Source organism: Rhipicephalus microplus, chromosome 9 (assembly GCF_043290135.1).
Source record: "Rhipicephalus microplus isolate Deutch F79 chromosome 9, USDA_Rmic, whole genome shotgun sequence".
Classification (NCBI taxonomy): Eukaryota; Metazoa; Arthropoda; class Arachnida; order Ixodida; family Ixodidae; genus Rhipicephalus; species Rhipicephalus microplus.
Window position 1 is genome coordinate 91,728,329 of NC_134708.1, and position 19,880 is coordinate 91,748,208.

At 46.3% G+C, this 19,880-nt stretch overlaps 1 protein-coding gene across 3 annotated transcripts in view; it reads left to right on the forward strand.

Moving 5' to 3' along the window:
• Positions 1 to 19,880, forward strand: part of LOC142771397 (uncharacterized) — a 78,886-nt gene that overhangs the window by 26,697 nt on the left and 32,309 nt on the right. For 2 of the 3 annotated variants that reach the window (XM_075872877.1, XM_075872876.1), the window contains exons 2-3: positions 1,162 to 1,298; positions 1,359 to 1,426. In XM_075872877.1, coding sequence (XP_075728992.1) covers positions 1,162 to 1,298; positions 1,359 to 1,426 — 205 coding nt within the window. Of the gene's footprint in view, positions 1 to 1,161; positions 1,299 to 1,358; positions 1,438 to 19,880 lie in introns of all 3 variants that reach the window. The other variant, XM_075872878.1, reaches the window with a different exon arrangement.

Sequence of the window (19,880 nt, forward strand, 5' to 3'; positions counted from 1 at the left end):
GGCAGTACCACTAGCAGCGTATCCTTCCGGTTGCCTGAATGAATTTATGTAGCGCTGACAGAATAGCAACGCGGCCCACACCCAACTGACTGGCTCCAAACGATAATAGCGTGGATGTATTGACTGGCAATCCGAGCATACCAATCGGTCTTTCAAGAATTATTCGGCGCAGTGAGGCGAAAAGGCGGCGTATGAGAAGAACGTGATCTATTGTTTCCGGTTCATTGCAAACTACACATAGGTTAGTTAATGAAAATCCTGATTTGCTGAGATAAAAATTTAACAGAGGAACCCGGTCTGCACGAGAACTCAGACATCGTCTTCTTCTCTATCGAGCTCATTCGTGGCGCCACGTAGCAGTATTAGCAAAAATAAATCCTCAAATTGCGTTGAAATGTTCATACTATATATTTCCAGTTCTAGTTGATAAGCGCATACGTCAGTGTGTGTGTAGTATTCGGAAGTTAGATTGGCGGTGGTGCACTTATATATGCAAATCAATAAAAGGCCACGCGTTCCAAGACATGCGTAACACTGAAAACAACAGTTGTAGTACCCTTTTAGAACCCGCCGGAGGGCCTAGTTGTCGAGGCAACGGGCTTCGGACCCGCATGGCTCGGGAGCAAATTCTGGCCGCTGCAGTCGCATTTTCGATGGAGGCACCACTTCTTAAGGCCAGTGTGCCTGTATATAGGTGCACGTTAAAGAACACCAGCTGGTCGAAATTTCCGGAGCTCTACGGCGTCTTTCATAATATTAAGGTGGCAACGCAGCGTTAAAACTAAGTAATTTATAAATATTGTATTAGCAGTTCCGCTTTTCTTAGGATATCGGGGTCGTCGACGTGTACAGCCGTGGCCGCTTCTCTGTAGAGCACGCAAGGAGCCGTTTTTCGCTTTGCGGGGCAAAACCTCGAAGCAGTTTCGGGCTCTGAAGTGCTGTATCAGAAGCATGTGTGGCCTAGCTGTCACGCTGACCACATCAGAGCCCAAAACTGCCTCCATAATTCGCCCCGCAGAGCTAAACCCGCCACCTCACGCGCTCTACAAAGACGTGGCCACGGCTGGACATGAGAAGAGTTTCTACCAGTCTGACATGGCCTCAAGTTAATGAAAACTAAACATTTACAAGAACGTTTAGAAATTTATGTTTATATTTCAGTTCCTCTACCAGAGTCAGCCAATATGGACGTACAAATCAACTCGCAGAGGCTATATCAGATGCGAAGTCGATCAAATTGAGGCTTCTGCACCATTGTCCATTTCTATAAACAGATGTGTGGTGCTCGAACGACGTAGGTGAGTATTTGTGTTTCAACTGCCTACATTCTACTGAACTGGTGCGTTTATTATTTGCAGATGCGAAGTGCGAGTACTTGGAGTTCTTGATGCAGAGCAACATGATCAGATGACGATATTTTACAGAGGTGAGAATAAAGTAGGTGATCGTTCAAAGAAATAAGGATTTGTGATGCACCAGATCAATGTTTTCGATATTTTGTTGACATTTTCACGCACGCTTGCGGCTAGCACACCAGAAACCAGAAGACATTCCGGGAGGCAGCCGCTTTACTTTGTCGGACAGGTGCTCCAAATTCCTTGCGGTAAGGTCGACAATGTCATTGTTCGTGAGCTTGACAGGGATACCGCCGCTTCGTGCTTCACGCTCTTTTTAAACGAAACATAAAAAATTTGCCCCTTATCGATACAAAAGATTATACAGAAAAACAGGCAATAGTATCAAAAAACCAAGTTAGCAGAGTTATATTCGTGCATTGAAAAGAACAGATGCAAGAAATGATAGCACGTCTGCAGTGACCAACTGCAGACATCACGTGGCATCGCCCCGTTTTTAGTAGACATCGTCTCTGTGCCTGAGCTAAGATGAAACACGTAATTGCACAACAAAGTTGTGCGAAGTTTAACAAGAACAAGAAATATAGAAGTCGCGCACCAGTGTGTCAGTATCAACGCTCATGATAAGGTTTTAAAAGGACGACATGGACCACTTCAGAGCGCAGGCGATGTCGCTTTGATGATGTGAAGTGATCAAAGACAGCCTCACAATCCAATAGCCAAGTCATCGTAAAATCTTGTATGGTTCGAAGTAGCGATTCAGCAGTTTTTCACTGAGTCCTCATTTCCGAATGGAAGTCCATAACCAGGCGCGGTCACCAAGTTATACTGTTGGTTGCTGCGGCACAATTGTAGTGCGCGCGTCGGCTTTTTGCTGACCTTGAATGCGTATACGGGCTAATTGCCGAGCCTCTTCTGCTCGCTGCAGGTAGACAGAGACGTCGAAGTTCTCTTCGTCAGTCGAGTTCGGGAGCACGGCATCGAGCGTTGTCACAGGTTTTATCCCATAGAGAAATTTAAATGGCGTCATCTGTGTCGTTTCCTGCTCTGCAGTATTGTATGCAGAAGTCACCTAGGGTAAAACTGCCTCCCAGTGCTAGTGCTCAATATCTACATACATAGACAGCCTATCGGGATTGTTTTTATTCAGACGATCAGTGAGACCGTTCGTCTGAGGATGGTAAGCCGTTGTCCCGTGGTGACTTGTGTGGCTGTAGTGCAGGATTGCTTGCGTAAGGTCCGCCGTTAACGCCATCTTTCTGTTAGTGATAAGCACCTTGATGCCCAGGGTCACAGTACAGCGTTTTCAACGAAGAACTCAGTGACCTCTGCGGCGCTGCTCTTGGGGAGAGACCTTCTTTCGGCGAAATGAGTCAGGTAATCGGTTGCCACGGCGATTCGTGTTGTGCCACCAGCGGACGTCGGAAACAGTCCGAGAAGGTCTATTCCAATCTGCTGAAAATGCCTCGAGGGTGGTTCAATCGCCTTTTAACAACCGGCAGGTTTCTGGAGGGCTTCTTGCGTCGTTGACAGTCTCAAAACGTTTTTACATAGAGTTCCATGTCGGCTATGAAACTAGGCCAGTAGTATTTCTTTTGAATTCTTGCCAGAGTGCAGGTGAACCTGAGGTGACTTGATGCTGGTTCATTGTGGCAAGCGTGCATAATTTTTGTGTGAAGTTCTATAAAAACGACAAACTTGCCCTGTTTGGGGAAAACTGTTGTTCGACAAAATGTGCAACACGGATCGCTCCGAGAAAGGACTCGTCTTCTACATCTTGCACAGCAGCGTTGATGGGTGCGCGGGAAAGGCAGTCGGCCTCCGAGTGCTTGCGTCCGGACTTATAAACGACCTTGACCACAAAGTCTTGATGTCTCAAGCTCTAGCACGCTAGGCGACCTGACAGGTATTTCAAGTTCGCAAGCCAGCAGAGTGCATGGTTTTGAGTTACCGCCTTGAACGGCCATCTGTATCGATAAGGGTGGAAACTGGCTGCTGTCTAGATAATGGCGAGGTATTCCTTTTTTGTTGTCCAATAACTCGCCTCCGCTTTCAGAGGAAATCGACTCGCATAGGCGTTGACATTTTCGAGGGAATTTTTTCTTAGCAGCAGCATCATGGCGGAGCCTACGCTGCTTGCGTCAGTTTGGATCGCCATCTCCCCATTTTCGTCGAAGTGTACGTTTACTATGGCGACTGAAAGCCGCACTGAAGCTCTGCAATTGGATTGGCTTGTAGACTTTCCCACACGAACTGGACGTCTGATTCTGTGGGTCATGTGAGCGGCTCAGAAATTTGGGAAAAATTAGGTACAAAATGCCCATACAAGACGCCTAATCCTGAAAAGCGGCTGAAAGCTTTCTTATCCTTTGGCCGCGGGAAGCCGTAATGACCGAAGTTCTCTGTGTGTCCAGGTGCACTCCGTCTTTGCTGACATGGCCGAGAAGCAGTTACTCTTAATAGCCAAACTAACATTTGTCTGGTCTGAGAGTCAACCCTGAAGGTTCAATTGCTTTGAGTGCAACTCTGAGCCTGCTCAGGTGTTCCTCAAAATTTGCCGCGAAGACAACGACGTCGTCCAAATAAAAGAAGCATATTTGCCCCTTCAGGCCAAACGAGGACCGTGTCCATAACCCTCTGGAACGTAGACGACGCTTTGAAAGTCCAAATGGCATCACTTTGAACTCATGGATGCCAGGCGGTGCAATAAAATCGACCTTTTCCCTATCCCGCTGGTCGATCTCTATCTGCCAATAACCGCATTTTGGTCCATTGAAGCGAAGTATTTGGCATTGCTTAGCCAGTTTAAGGTGCCGTCAATGCGTGGTAGGGGGTAGAAGTCTTTTTCTGTGACATGGCTCAACCAACATTAGTCCACGAAGAATAGCAACGTCCCATCCTTATTCCTGACAAACACGACAGGCGATGCGCAGGGGCTGTGCGACGGCTGAATGATGCCATTACGTAGCATATCGTCAACCCTCTTCCTGATGGCCTCACGCTGTTTCATCGCCACTCGATAAGGGCTTCGGCGAAGGGGCTGCACAGATTCGTTTGTGAAGATGTGGTGCTTTGCTATTGTCGTTTGTCTCATTTTCGACGATGACGAAAAGCACTTGTTGTGCTGCCGCAGAAAGTTAATTAAAATTTGTTGTCTATGCGCTGGCAGATCGTGGTTGATGTTAAAGGTAGGTTTCGGTTCTGGTACTTCGGTCACGTGTTCTGATTACGAGTCTGTCATGCTGAGTGGCTTGCTGGTTTCAGCAAAATGTTCGATAAAAGCAACCGTCATGCCTTTATTGAGGTGCCTTGTTTCTGCAGTGAAGTTTGCGAGCAGTACTTGAGCGGGCCAGTTTTTTAACTGGCCCGCTGGTGTCTCAAGAGACGTCAACTGCAGACGTCTCTTGCGACGCAGATGTCTCGGTCAAGCAGTTACTCAGGGCTTCCTTCAACAATACCATGCATTTTTTAGCGCATCACTGCCGAGGGTGAAGACCATTGTTGAGTAAGGCTTGAGGAGAACATGCTCTTCGAGCACGCTCAAGCGTGCGGCAAACTCAGCATTGCGGTTTCAGTTTACTGCTCGGTCTCTTGAAAGCGTAATCGACTGCGACTTGAGATGGATGATGGCACCGTCCTTGTTTAGAAAATCAATGCCGAGTAATGCATCTGAAGAGCACTGCTGAAATAATATAAACGTGACCGGGTATGTGTGGTCGTGTATTGTGACTCTCGTGCTACAACTTCTGATTGATGTGATTAGGTGACCACCAGCTTTGCGCATCTGCGCCCCATGCCACGCAGTCTTCACTTTTTTAGCTCGGTGGCTAGGCACTCACAAATGACGGAATAGTCAGCACTTGTGTGAATGAGCGGACTAACAGTGTGACCATAAATAGGTACGCAAAGGTCTCCCTATTGCAAAAACAGCATGATGTCAGTACGTTTTCTGGCACTGGTACACGCTTGTAATCACTGGCCCTTCGCTGGGCGCACTGTGAAAAAGCTGTGTCGCACTGGTATGGGCGCTGGTTCAACCGCTGTGATGCCGGTGCGCACTTCGAAGCACTGGAAGCGCTGGAATTTTCACTGGCAAGCGCTGGTGAATACTGCGCCACGCACTATTTCTACCAGAGCAGCTGCAGCGTGCATGTTATTGTAGCGTGTGCCGTAGTTTGTTTCGGTGTCGTTGAATGTAAAATGCTTGATTTGACGGCAGGGAGAGATGCTACCCTAAAAGATGCCTAGCATACGTAATTTTTTTAACAGATACCGAGCATAGGTAAGCAGTCTTACCAAGTGCCCGGCCCTGCGAGAATTGAACCTGTCATGCCAGCCGCGTATGTATATATGTTACCGGCGCTTCTTGCTTCGTGTACACACAACTTTAAAGTGTGAGAGTAACTGTAAAGTATTGTTTAGACATCCATGAACCTAAATTAACTCTTTTGTCTTGTGTCGATGTTCGCACAAGGAGCACTGATGATCGAACGTCGCGCTTTATGCTACGCAGGCTGTCACCGAAAGCTGCCGGCTGCACTTAGCCGGTACTTCTCCGACTGATATGTAACAACACGCTATTTTCAGATGGTAATTTAGTACGCCTTCGTGAACTGACTCCCTGGCACACGTTTTCAGCAGATTCCATTGGTATTTCTGTGGGTGTTTTTTTAATTGTCGGTATTGATATAACTGCATATATCTGTACACTGGCACGCCCGCTGTTTACTGCCAGCGGAGGCCAGAAAAATGGCTGTCGGTCACCACCGCCACTCCGTAAATGCATATCTGGCATTGATTGACCGTCCGCTTACTTCAGGTACAGTTTAGGTAACACGATAATTTCGAAGCTCAAATGCAGAAACTTCAAGCATCGCAACTCAGCTGCTTCGAATAAGCCTTACCCAGTGCCCCGTCCCAGCGAGGCCTATCATGCCGCCCGCGTCGGTGTACCTGCTGCTGGCACTTTGGTAGAGGTTCTTGAAAGGGAAAAGTGAAGAGAAAAGCGCGGAGCTGTTATTGTCTTTCAACACGAAGGCACCGCAACTGCTCCGCGCGGAGGATGGGAGAGAAAAGGTAAAGTTGAGGAGGAAAGTATAGGAGGAGCAAGGGCGCAGCAGTCGACTGTCTCGCACGCGGCCCGCGCTGCCGCCTGGAAAGAGAAAGCAGTCAGGTGAGCCGGCATGGGGAGGGGAACGGGAGCACCACGTGACGAGCGTCAGAGGGGTTGAGCGGTGCGACAGAGCTAAACAAACACAGACACGTGGATGCGAGCCTCGCTAGAGGCACGCGATAAGGTTGGCGTCGCCGAAGAACTCAAGTAGAGCCCGCATGAGCCCCGAGCGGTGGGCCTGGGGAAACCCGAGGTGGTCGAGGCTCACGTGTGGCAGTCCCAGACGACCGTAGGCGTCGAAGAGCTGCCGGCGTTGTTCAGTGTAGCCGGGGCACTGAAGCAGGATGTGCTCGGTCATCTCCTCTGCCGGAAATTCGGCGCACGGAGGGCTCCCACTGTTGGTGAAGTGAATTCGCCTCGCAGTGGTGCGGGATTATTTGGTGCGAAGCCGAAGCAGGAAGGCCAGGACAAGCCTGCTGATACCGGTCCTCGGCAGTGGTCGTTGGGGGTTTCCTGTAGCCACACGTGTGTCCGGGTGTAAAACGCGCACATGGCACGCAATACGAAGGTGCGCAACATTGCCCGCGCGGAAGAACGCTGAGACGGGTGTGCTGGGGTGGTGAGCCTCCTTGGCGAGCACGTCCGCTGTCTCCTTTCCGAGTAGTCCCGCATGAGACGGCACCCACTGGAAAACATCACACTCATTCCGCACGATCACTGCAAACTTCCGCACGAGTCATTGCGCAACGGGGGCGCCGCGCTCTTCGCGGGCTAGTGTGAGGAGGGTGGCACGCGAGTCACACACCACTGCTGCTGACTGCTGGAGGAAGTCAGCGAGTTGATTTGCCGCGAGATCATTCGTGCCATGTTCAGCCGGCGCTTTTTACTTTATGTAGGCACAATTCTAAAGTGTAAGAATGACTGTAATGTACAGTTTAGACATCCCTGAGCCTAAATCGACCATTTATCAGCATGTGTGGTGCCCACACCAGGAGCGGCGACGATCGATGTTTCGTGCTTTCAGCAACGTAGGCTGTCACCGAAAGCTTCTTTCTGAGCGCAGGAGGCGGTACTTTTCTGACTCGTATGTAAGAACACGCAATTTTGAGTTGGCAATTTGGTACGCGTTAGTGAACTAACAACTGGCATACTTCTTCAGCGGATTGCATTAGTCACATCTTCGGCGGTTTCTTAGTTGCAGATGTCAATATAAATGCAAATATGTAATCTGGCACGCCAGATGTGTACTGTTACATGGTCGCTTGCGCGAAAGAAAAATACCGAATATTCACTCGTGTGCGTGGATATCTACCAAACGAGACATGTAAATCATCTGCACTTGTTGACCAGTAGCAAGCGCTAAAAACGACTGTCAAAGAAAAAAAGACTATCAAAGGAAAAAGAATGGCAGCAACAGCTGACAATCTGTGGCTGTTCTTCCAGGTAATTTGAGATTTTTCAGAGTTATTATGTAGATGCTTCCAAAAACTTTGCGCTCTTGCTAACATCTTCTCGTCATTCGGTGCCCAGAAGCCGTTTGTCACTGTCAAATTAAGACGCAATTATTATTTGGAAAATATTATTGTGTCAGTCTTGAATGTGCGACTTGCAATTATGAAGTTGAACGGCGCGTTCTGTGGATAATTACTTGTTTCACAACCCTACAAGCACGTTCTGGCGTGCATGTAGTGGGTAGTGTACCGGGTTAGAGATCAGAAAGCGATTTCTGATCCCTTCAGGTGTTTTCTTTTTTAATTTTTATGAATGCACGTCATTTTACCTATATATTTATTTATTTATGGCGAGTGGGCGCCCCCTCCGGTATATTTCTGGGAAGCCATTTTGCGCAGAGTACTGAGACGCTGCCGCTCTAGCGTCCCAGTACCTGCGCTGGGAGGCGATGGTACCAGCGCCATACTAGACCCATAATCATGCATGGCACTGCACGCTGGTACGCAGTGGCGCACGTTTTTGCAATAGGGCTGTCATTCTTGATTTTGTGTTACTGTTGTGGCGTGAGGTTTGTTCACGGCTGCGTCCTGTTGTCTTGTTCATGTTTATCGCCCCAGTGTATTCGTCGAGCACAGGTTCATTTCGTTCACGACATAGATTGGGAAAAGCGTCACTTTGTCTTCGAACGTGTACTTTCAGGCTCGTCGTACCTACAATGGCTGCGTTGTTTAGTTTCCAGGGCTTGGTGACCGGCCACGTGCGCCCGCAAATTGTTACCTACGTTCATGTGAAGTGTGGCGTATAGGCCACGGTGAGCGGGAGAAATTCTGCGGCCTCCACCCAGGGGCGCTTAGGTACTCGGCAATATCCTGTGGCCGTTCCTCTCATCACGGGCATGGTGTGGAGGCGGGAAACCCGTACATCTGTCTGTATTGAAAACGGTGGCAGATGTGCCCCTCTTGCCCACAGTGGTAACACGGTGGTCGCTGGTCTGGTCGACGCCATACATTGGTCTTCCTCGGAACAGCCTGGTGAACAGGGGTGCATAACTGGTCATGTGTGGTGATGGAAGACAGCGTTGGGGCACAGGGTTGCCCTGGCCTAGGATGAAGGGCCGTGCTGAATGGCAAGTGGTGGCAGTATTCGCCATTGGTTGTGGTTTTCATATGACTTCGCACTGTTCATTGGTGCCAAGCGCAAGCTCAACTTCTCTTATTACACTTCTGGGAGACGACAGCTCTGGTTGTGAAGTATACATAGGGAAGAACATACGCAGTTCCCCCGAACGACAGCTCGTATTACGTCTCTGAGGCTATCGTCACGCGCAGTGTTATCCCGGGCGCTGCTTTTCATTGTCGTCCTTGATAGCCGTTCATAGCGTCTTGCACGCCTTCGCAGCAATTTCTCAAAGTTGCTAGCTTCCTTTTTGAAGTCTTCAACTGTAGAGGGAGTGTTTCTTAAAAGACCTCTGAAAAGAAATAAATTGATTGATATGTGGAGTTTAACCTCCTAAACCACCATATGATTGTGAGAGACGTCACAGTGGAGAGCTCCGGAAATTTCGACCACCTGGGGTTCTTTAACGTGCACTAAAGTCTGAGCACATGGGCCTGCAACGTTTCCACCTCCATCGAAAATGCAGCCAGGATTCGATACCGCGACTTGCGGGTGAGCAGCTGAGTACCTTAGTGACTAGACCACCGCGGCAGGGCGAAAAGAATTTATTTTACGCCCGTCTTAAGAAAATGCACCTGCTTGTCTTCAGACATTATGGGGTCTGCTCGTTCAAAAAGATGATTCATTTCTTGGGCATAAAGTCGAGCAGATTCGCCAGGCGGTTGCGTGGGCGTTTATAGTAGCAAATCGGTGCGCTCCTTGACATTCTCGCAGGGAAACCATTTCAGGAAGATATGTTTGAATAGCTGCGAAGAAGCCAATGATGCTTCGCGGTTTTTGAACCACAACCTGACGAAGTTTTTCGTTGCAAAAAGAACGTGCTGAAGCTTATTATCCTCGTCCCACTTGATGAAGCTAGCTACCCTTTCGAACTTTCCTAGTCATTCCTGGGTGTCTTCCCATAGTGAGCCGTGGAACTTTGTCAACTGTCTTGGCTGCTGCAGGACTATCGCTGTCGCGACAGGGTTGGTTATGCTAGCTTCTGTCTTCTTCGTTGCAATCTCCGTATAAAGGGACTTATCTCCGGAGTCAAATTTTGTATTCGGTGGCTTGCTCGCTGGCTAGTGGCAACGTCTACTGCAGGCGTACGAAGGGGGCTGGGGCTCCGGCTTCTAAGGTGCAACTTGGGCAATGGGCGGCAGTGCCTTCACCAGAAGTTGCATACTCTTGCGACTAGCGCACCGGAAGCCAGAAGATGTTCGCAGAGGCAGCCACTTATTTTGTTGGACAGGTTACGGAATTTCCCGTTGGTAACGTCGACAAGTGTTACTGTTAGTGGGCGTAACAGGATTACCACCACTTTGTGCTGCGCGCTCATCTAAAACAAAACATAACGAACGTGACCCTTCTTATTGGTACGTCACACCAAGGGTGATACAGAAAAACAGCCAGTAGTATCATGAAATGCAGTGAGAACAGGTTTATGTGAGCAACGAAAAGAACAGATGCAACAAACGACAGCGTGTTTGCAGTGACTGCAGGCGTCACGTGGCAACATACACTAGGACCTGAAGCTACATAAGAAAATTCACATTTTAGCTTCGGCAAGTGATACCCTCAATATATGTTTCGAAATTGATGTTTTACAGTATTTTCAGTAACTTCTCAATTTACAATTTAACGTACCACAGTTCTTAGGTCTGTTTCTACTTCTGGCGGGGCTTATGAAAAGCCGCGCACGTGCAGTCTGAGGTGTTTCATCTTTTACGCAGTGCCGAACGTCCAAAAGGCATGCGTTTTTAACCGAAAGATTAGTTTTTTCACCATCATCATCATCATCGACTTTATTACACCGACTGCAGGGCAATAGCCTCTCCTATGATCTGCAAATCAACAAGGTTTTGTGCTTTCGGCTACCACGATATGCCTGCCCACTCTTTACACCCATTGGCCCAAATAATTTTCTGTCTCCCCTGAGGCCTTCGCTGGCAATCTAGTTAGTTACCCTTGATGGCCAGCGGATATTCTGCCCACGCACTAGGTGCCAAGCCCATGTTCATTTGTTCTTCTTGTTTCAGTTATGATATGCTTGACCCCGGTTTTCTTTCTTACCCCTCTGCTCTCTTCTTGTCTCTTAATGTTACACATATAACTTTCCCTTTCATCGATCGCTGCGTCGTTGTCAATTTAAGCTGAGCCATTTTTGTAAGCCTCCAGATTTCTGCTCCGTAGATAAGTACAGACAAAATACAGCTGTTATATTCCTTCCTCTTCAGGTTGAGAGGCAGATTACCTTTAATGATTTAAGAATGCTTGCTGAATGTGATCCACCCAATCTTATTCTTCTAGTCATTTCACTCTCATGGTTCGGCTCCACGGTTACTACGTGTCTTAAATAGACACACTATTTCACAAAATCAGTGTCTTTCAACCTATCGCACAGCGCTGTGTGCTGCTGAGGCCGTCGCACTTACCTGTATTCACCTGCATTTGAGCTTTCAGACCTACTTTTTGCTTTCTGTTTCCAGTTGCGAAATCATAAGCTGTAATTCCTCCCCGGACGTTGGTTACTAAGACATTCTACATTAACTCTTAACCCCAGCTATTCCCAATTGAAGCTTCTGAAAACCTCCAGTAAACACAAGGTAAGCAGCATTAGAGAGATCGCGTCTCACTTCCTTACAGCGTTCTTTATTTGGAATCTATCGCTTTCCTTATGGGAACTATACGAGCTGTGGATCGACTGTAGGTTTCTTACAGTATGTTTATGTATGGGTTGTTCATGCCCCGGTTCCGTAGCTGCATCAAGGATGATGTCTCGGCTAAGTACAACGCTTTTTCGTTATCTATGAATGTTAAGAATGGAAGCCGGTTGCATTCCCTGCATTTCTCTAGTACCCGATTGATAGTATGAATATGGTCTATTGTGAAGTCGCCTGTATGAAATGCTGGTTAGTATTTTGATTGAGTTAATGCTAATTTCGCCTTAAATTATACTATATCTGTAGAAAACAGATTGAAGACGGAGCTCGGAGGCGAGGAAGAAGAAGCAGCCAAGGGCATGCTCTGCATAATTTTTTTTTCCTTTTCTGTCAACAATAAGCTGAAGACGTATCGGTTCTGCGGTCTCTCTGGTCCTTCCGAAACATGGTGCCGTGATCAGGAGGATCTGAAGACAGACGCACAGACTTCAACCCCTTTCGCAACAACGGCTTGAAGAACGAAGCAGCGGCGTCTGGCTCAAGGACAAAACATCGAGAGAAGAACCACGACCGACGACTGTTGGCGAGGCACATAAACAGGCAAGAGCTCTTTCAACACGTTTTAAGCATGAATTAAGAGGTCCTATCGAAGAAGCGGAAGACGCTTCGAGCAAATGTGACAACGTTTACGAGCGAACTCGATAAGAAGATAGAAGAAGACACCGATCGAGCGCAACATATGACGCTTCTGAACCAGATGAAGAGCGTGTCACAGACGCTAAGACAAGTTAACGAACAGATAGAACCGTTCATTGAAGAAGACGACGCGGAGGCAGAATTTGAAAGAGTTTTGCAGTATGAGATGAAGATCGTCGCTGCAATGACAAAAATAGAGGAGGAATTACGCGAATTAAAACAAGCGACGCAACTCACTACGAGAATAGTCACAGAACAGGCGAGCTCAAACCAGGTGTCAAAGCAAGGTATCAAAGCAAGGTATCAAAGCAGGTATCAGCTTTGGCATCAGCTCGAGACATCGGTGCATAACAGGGCAAATTTTCGAAGAATCAAAAGTTTATTACCTTCTGGCGTCTCTGAGCGGGGAGGCTGCGTCCCTCATAGAAGGTTTGCAGTTTTCTGATCAGAATTACGAGCATGCAGTCGCTCTTCTGAAAGAAACCTTCGGACGAGAAGATAATTTGAGAAAGACCTACATAAAAGAGCTTGCAAACTTGGAAGCAGTGAAGAGTCCTAAAAATGTAGATGGGTTGAAGAAACTCTTCCAATAGTTGCAAGTGAACACACGAGCACTGCAGTCGTTAGGAGTGGAAATGGTTAGTTATGCCACAGTGATAGTTCCTGTTGTAAAATCTGCGCTACCGGTGAATATGAGGATTGAGATGAAGATGAAGGAGATAGAGAAAGGTGACAACAGAACAGCAACTACAGAATCGAACTCAGCGTCAAGAGACAGCACGAGCAGTTTGAAAGAAATTATGGAGTTTTTAAAGATATACATACGCAGCAGAGAAGAAACTCGAGAGGAAAAATACGACGTTACCCAGTCACCGCAAAGTATGAGGCAGACTAGAACATCGGCGCTTCAAAGCGCCTCGATGAAAAAAATGCATCTTCTGTGAGATGACTGGACACTACACGGAAGATTGCAGAAGAAGCATTAGTATGCAACAGAAGAAAGAAGCCTTGCAACGGGAACGAAGGTGCTTCAGATGCACCAGGCCTCACCACACGGCGAAGATTTGCCGCGCTAACGTACGCTGCAAAACATGCAAGGGAAGGCACGCGACAATCATGTGTCGACCACGTGCGCCTGCAGGAAAGTCAGCACAGCAGTAAAGCGGTGATGTTGAGAAAGTGCGTAAAAGCGCGCAACCTGACCGGTTAGACACCAGCAAGTCCTGCAACATGCACGCACAGCAGTCTGATGAACACAAGTGCTTACTACTGCAGACGGCCTTTTTGTGGACAGAGGGCGAAGACAGCGGGTGCAACGCACGTATTCTGCTGGACAACGCGAGCTAGAGGACATTCATTCTCAAAAGACTGTCAAGAAAACTAGCGTGCAAGGTAAAAAGATCCGAAAGGATTACTGTAGGATCATTTGGAGGAGGAGAGATGGAACTAGACATGAAAGTTGTCGAGGTCAGTGTAAGGAAGGATCCCACATCGGAGCCAGTCACAATTGAAGCACTTGAGATAGAAGTTTTATCCTGTGACGTCCTACCATCGCCACCGTTGACAATACACGAAAGAGCAAGATCGATGGGAATTTGTTTGGCTGATGACGACGAGAAGACGGACAAAGAAAGAAAAAATATGGAAACTTCTATATTATTTTTAGCAGATTATTATTGGACTGTAGTCACTGGTCGCAATTGCGAGATTCATCTAAAAGTAATGGCAATAAAAACAATATTGGGATGAACGGTCCAATGTCTTGTAGGACTTCATTGTGTGCCGATGAAATTATCGACAGTTACGGTACTCAAGGTCAGTGCCAAGTCGGACATGACTGTGGTTGAACTGCAGAGATTATGGGACTTGGAAAACATGGGCATCAAGGAGAAACTAGCAACAAAGATGAACAATGAACATGTGCTAGACTATGTTCGACAAACAATGGAGTTCAAGGCAGGAAGATACCAAGTACGGCAACCATCGAAGGAAAACGTGACACTGGACAACAGCAACACGATTGCAAAGAAGAGACTTATCCAGGTGACCAAGAAATTATGCAAGGATAAAGATAAGCTCCTAGCCTACGACAAAGCTATTCGAGAGTACTTCGAGCATGATATAGCAGAAAACGTCAAAGAAGATGCTGGATCCGATATACAGAACAAATTTGTATACTACATGCTGCATCAAGCAGTAATTAAGAAGGACCGAACAACGACAACAATACGGATCGTCTTTGACGCATCGTCAAGCCGGAGTCCAGGTGAATCCTTGAATGACAACTTGAAAAAGGGGCCAAACCTAAACCCCGACATCACAAGCTTGCTGATGAACTTTCGACATCACAAGATCGCTATGTCAGCCGACGTGGAAAAAGCATCTCGCAGATCAAGATACATGAAAATGACCGAGACGCACTGCGATTTATATGGTGGGAAAGAATACCCAGCGAAGATATGCCAACCCCGAAGATAAAAACGTGGAGGATGACGAGGGTTACTTTCGGAACTACACCAAGTAGCTTCCTTCTAGCGGCCACGATTCATCGACATTTGGATAAATGTGAAGAAAAATATCCTGCAGTTGTGGCGCAACTCCGGAAAGGAATCTACGTCGAGGACGTTTTACTAGGAGCCGACGAATACTCGACATCGACAAAGGTATACAAATAAGCACGAGATATTTTTCGCAATGTGGGAATGAATTTAAGAAAATGGATTTCAAATGACGCCGACCTAAGAAAACTCTTTGATGAAGAAGGAGAGGATCTGGATCGAGGGGTAAGAGAAGAGGGACAAATCAAGATATTGGGACTGAAATGGAATTTCGTAGACGACGTGTTGAGCTTTCCCGGCACTACATGGCGAAATGACAAGGACAAGAGACAACTCTCAAAAAGACAGGCTTTGCAGGACACGGCAAAGCTATATGACCCTTTAAGTTTTTTGACACCATTTTCAGTTAGAGCAAAAATATTGCTGCAAAAAATTTGGATGGATAAATTGAAATGGGATGACCCGTTACCAAGTCAGCATTGATCAGCTTGGAAGGACTGGTCGAAGGAGCTTCACCACTTAGATGACTTCACCGTTAACAGATTCTATGTCAACAGGCAAGCTGAAGTGAAAGCATCGACTCTACAGGTGTTCTGCGATGCGAGTCTAATGACGTATGGAGCAGCAGCATACATTGTAAAAAATACTCCGATGGAAGCAATGAAGCCAATTTAATCATTGCAAAGGGTAGAGTCGCTCCAATTAAAAAGATTACACTAGCAAGATGAAGTTGTTGGCGGCCACAACATCAGTCAGATTGGCCAGTCATATAACTGAGAATTTCATCAGGAAGTTGATGAGTGTGAAATTCTGGACTGACTCTCAAATTGTGTTATGCTAGATAAAGTCAAACAAGACGAAATATCTGCTTCTTCGCAACCTCGCAGCAGAAATTAAGAGCAGGTCCAATGAGAGTCATTGGGGTTACGTTAAAAGTGATGAAAATCCTGCGGATTTGATGACAAGAGGGATGAAGATGAAACATTTGCTGGACAGTGAATTATGGTGGAAATGCCCCACGTGGATCAAGAAGGAAAAACAAAGGCCTGTTTATGACATCACGCAAGAATCGGACAGTGATGACAACAAAGACGAAGAAAAGACAGTGGCATGCCTAACTACCACCACTGCACAGGGAAACGACAACAACAACAACTACCACCACGAGTGAAGAAAAGACAATTGATGTGAGCAGGTTTGGATTTTACAAGAAAGCGTTACGAGTTACCGCGTGGGTGATGCGTTATGTAGGAAACTGACAAAAAGAAAGGAAAACAGGTTCATTGACAAGAGAAGAATTGGACAAGGCAGAGTTTGTGCTGATAAAACAGGAGCAGAAAACGCTACAAAATACAGTGACACGAAAATATGACAACATGAATCTGTACGGCACGAACATCTTCGAAGATGATCAAGGTGTCCTAAGAGTAGAAGGGGGGCTTCAGTGGAGTGATTTGAGTTTTGATGAGAAGAATTCCATTATTTTACCAAGAGAAAGTCACTTTTCAGAACTCCTAGTTCTGAACGCGCATCAAGTAACAATGCGCCGTGGCGTTGCGGCAACATTGACACATCTAAGAACGAAGTTTTGGATTGTGCGTGCCCGACAGATGGTGAAATATGTGATAAAAATGCATCACATGTAGGAGATTCAATTTTAGACCAATGGCATAAGAAATTCTACCACTACCAGCTGACAGGATAACACAGACGAGGCCATCCGACACAGTTGGTATAGACTTTGCTGGACCGCTAAATGCTCGAGAAGAGAAAGGCGAAAAAATTACAAAGTTTTACATTGTGATATTTACGTGTGCATTAACAAGAGCAATACAACTGGAGTTAGTCAAGAGGATGTCATCAGAAACGTTTATACAAGCACTCTGAAGATTCGTGGCTAGAAGAGGATTGTGTACAACTATTTACAGGGATAATGCAAGAGCATTCAAGAAATGCGAGAAAGAGATGAACAACATATTAAAGATGGAAGATGAGAGGGTTCAACAGTATACCAGTAACCTGAAAATAAAATGGAAGTTTAATGTAGAGTTAGCTCCATGGTGGAGAGGATTTTATGAAAGACTGATCAGAAGCTTCAAGACATCCATGGCAAAAACTATAGGTGCTCGACTTTTGGATAAAGAAGAACTACGGACTGTGGTTGTTGAAGCAGAAGGAATATTTAACAACCGGCCTCTTACTTATGTGTATGACGATCCTAACGAGCCACAACCCATCACACCGGCGGACGTTATAGTAGGCAGGCAAGCAATGAACAAGCAGGAAGAAAACAGACTCGGTGAATGCAGTTTGTCGAATTACTGGAGTGCGAGAAAACAGGCAATTATAACATAGTGGACCAGATGGAAAAAAGAGTACCTGAGGGAGCTTAAATGTGCCAGCAGAAAAACAGAGCGTCACACAAATATACAAGAAGGAGATGTACTTTTGCTTGAAGAAGCGCGAAAAAGAACTCAGTGGAAACTCTGCAAGGTCGAAAAGATTTTCCCAGGCAAGGATGGACTAGTGAGAACATGCTTGCTTCGTACACCTGAAGGAAAATTAGTCAAGAAGCCAATTCAACTGTTGTATTTGTTCGAAGGTTGCTTCGGTTGAATCTGGCCGGCGGGAAGATGTAGAAAACAGATTGAAGATGGAGCACGGAGGCGAGGATGAAGAAGTAGCCAGGGGCATTCTCTGCATATTTTTTTTTCCTGTTCTGTCAACAATAAACCGAAGACGTATCGGTTCTGCGGTCTCTCTGGTCCTTCTGAAACAATAGCTACTATTTTTTATTAGTTTATAGGACAGTAAGCTAACCCACCTACATTTTTAAAGTCCTTGACGTCTCCTTTCTTATAGAATAAAATGATGTTGGCGTTCTTCCAATAATGTGGTGCCCTTCCAGGCAAGAGACACTCCGTATATAAAATGGCCAGGTTGTCTAACACTATTTCTACCCCATCTTTCAGCAGGTCTGTTGTTACCTTACCCTCAAGGTTGGCTTTGGCTCTTTGTATTTCTTTTAGGGATTTCCTTAATGCCCCTATTGTTGCTGAAAGGATGTCGAACTACAGTAGGCTATAATTGCTTCTTACGATATCATTATGGTTGATTCAGCTTTTGTACAGCTCTCTGCAGAACCACTCCGCCACCTCAACAATCTGGCCTATATTATGACACCGCCTTCCTTGTCCCTTAATGTATACATCTGATTTTCGCTATGCACAAGTTTCCTGCTTCTGCTGCTTTTTACAGCCTGCTCAACTTCATAGCCTGCTCAGGATGGCCAAGGTTGGCACAGTGGCCTCCCTACTGGACCTAAACGTGATACTTTCCACCCTCTCACTGATGCTAGAGTATTCTTCTATGTTGCCAGTGATTCTTGTGTATAGGAAACTAACCTTTACTTATTTCTGTCACCTAATTTATGGTAGCATAGGACATGTCTGTCATTCAGCAATGTATATGCATCACATGTCCTCCAGCTTCGCTGAGCCTACTACAACCCAATTCACACCGTATAATTCCTCAAGCAGCACAGCTAGAACAGCCTCACTAGATAGCGTTGTAGTGTTGAACGTAAACAAGTTCAGATTCTATAGACGGCCTGTCCGAACCCAGAGATTTTTAGCACCCTGCGCTGTGTTGCAGGTCTAATGACCGCCTTGGACAGATGTTTCCCTACTGCTGGTGACTGATGGCCCAGCGTTATTGGCTGTTTTCATGGGAGGTAGTGGCCAAGTACTGTGCCAGGGTGGCCAAGCCTACTCTGGTGAGGAAGTTCATTACCGGCAGTTGGTTGCCAGTGAGGCTGCACCCAAGACCTGTTCTTGTTTCTTGCTTTTTACCCATTTAATTATCATGCGTCTTAAGTAAATATATGATAGAGAATGGTGGGCCATCTGCATTGGAAACTAATTTCGTCACTCTATGCTAAGCTACGCTTTGCAGTACTCACTTATGTTTGCATCACTCACTGCAGGCTGACGCTTTGCGGTCAGTGATGCAAACACGTTATTACTTTTGCAGAAAGTTTATTGCCTTTCGCTGCTCTTTGGAAATAAAAATAATTCACTCCTTACCTTTGCATCCACCATTAAACGTTATTAGGCTACCCGTATGAGTAATCACTAGTAAGCATATCTGACTTCCGGTGGAGAACCACCGTTATAAATATTTACCAAAGTTTTAATTACACGCTCGCGGAATAAAAAACAGCCCTGAAGGTGGCACCACATTATTCTTTAGCTGCTATTATTTCGTCGCGTTTCCTTTTCATACACTCTAACCGCATGCGACGTATACGTTCAACATAACCATCGCATATAAATAGCTCATTAGTTCGCAAAGCAGGATCATGCAACTCGTCAGTTGACAGGAAACGTCAAAGTAGGAGTTCAACCACTCGAAATCAGCAAAACTTCGACATTGCTAACACTTTGACAGTCTCATAAAGCAATCAATTTTTAAGGCCATCGCCGTATTTCTTTTGTTAAGGGGCAAAACGGCTTCATCGGAGAGCCGTTTCTTCCTGTAGGCGTATTGTAAGATAATCGCTTGGTGAACATGCTTTCTCAAAATCTCGTAAGAACATTGTGGAAGGTTGTTATAACGAAAGCTCGTTCATAGAAAGATGGTTTATTTGAACTCTCAATAAATCCGACAGGTAAGTATCCTTGATAGTTATTTTGAACTGCAGAGCCCCAGATTTCCGTTGCTCCACGCAGATGTCGACCCGGAATGACCACAATATATATTGTTACGGTGCATCATCGACAGGAGCAAGTGGGGCACTTTGCGAAGATGAAGAAGACGCCTGTGCGCTAGGCGCTTGCGCGAGAGGCAACTCAGTCATCGTGTTCGGCTGCTGATTCTCGGTGTTCGG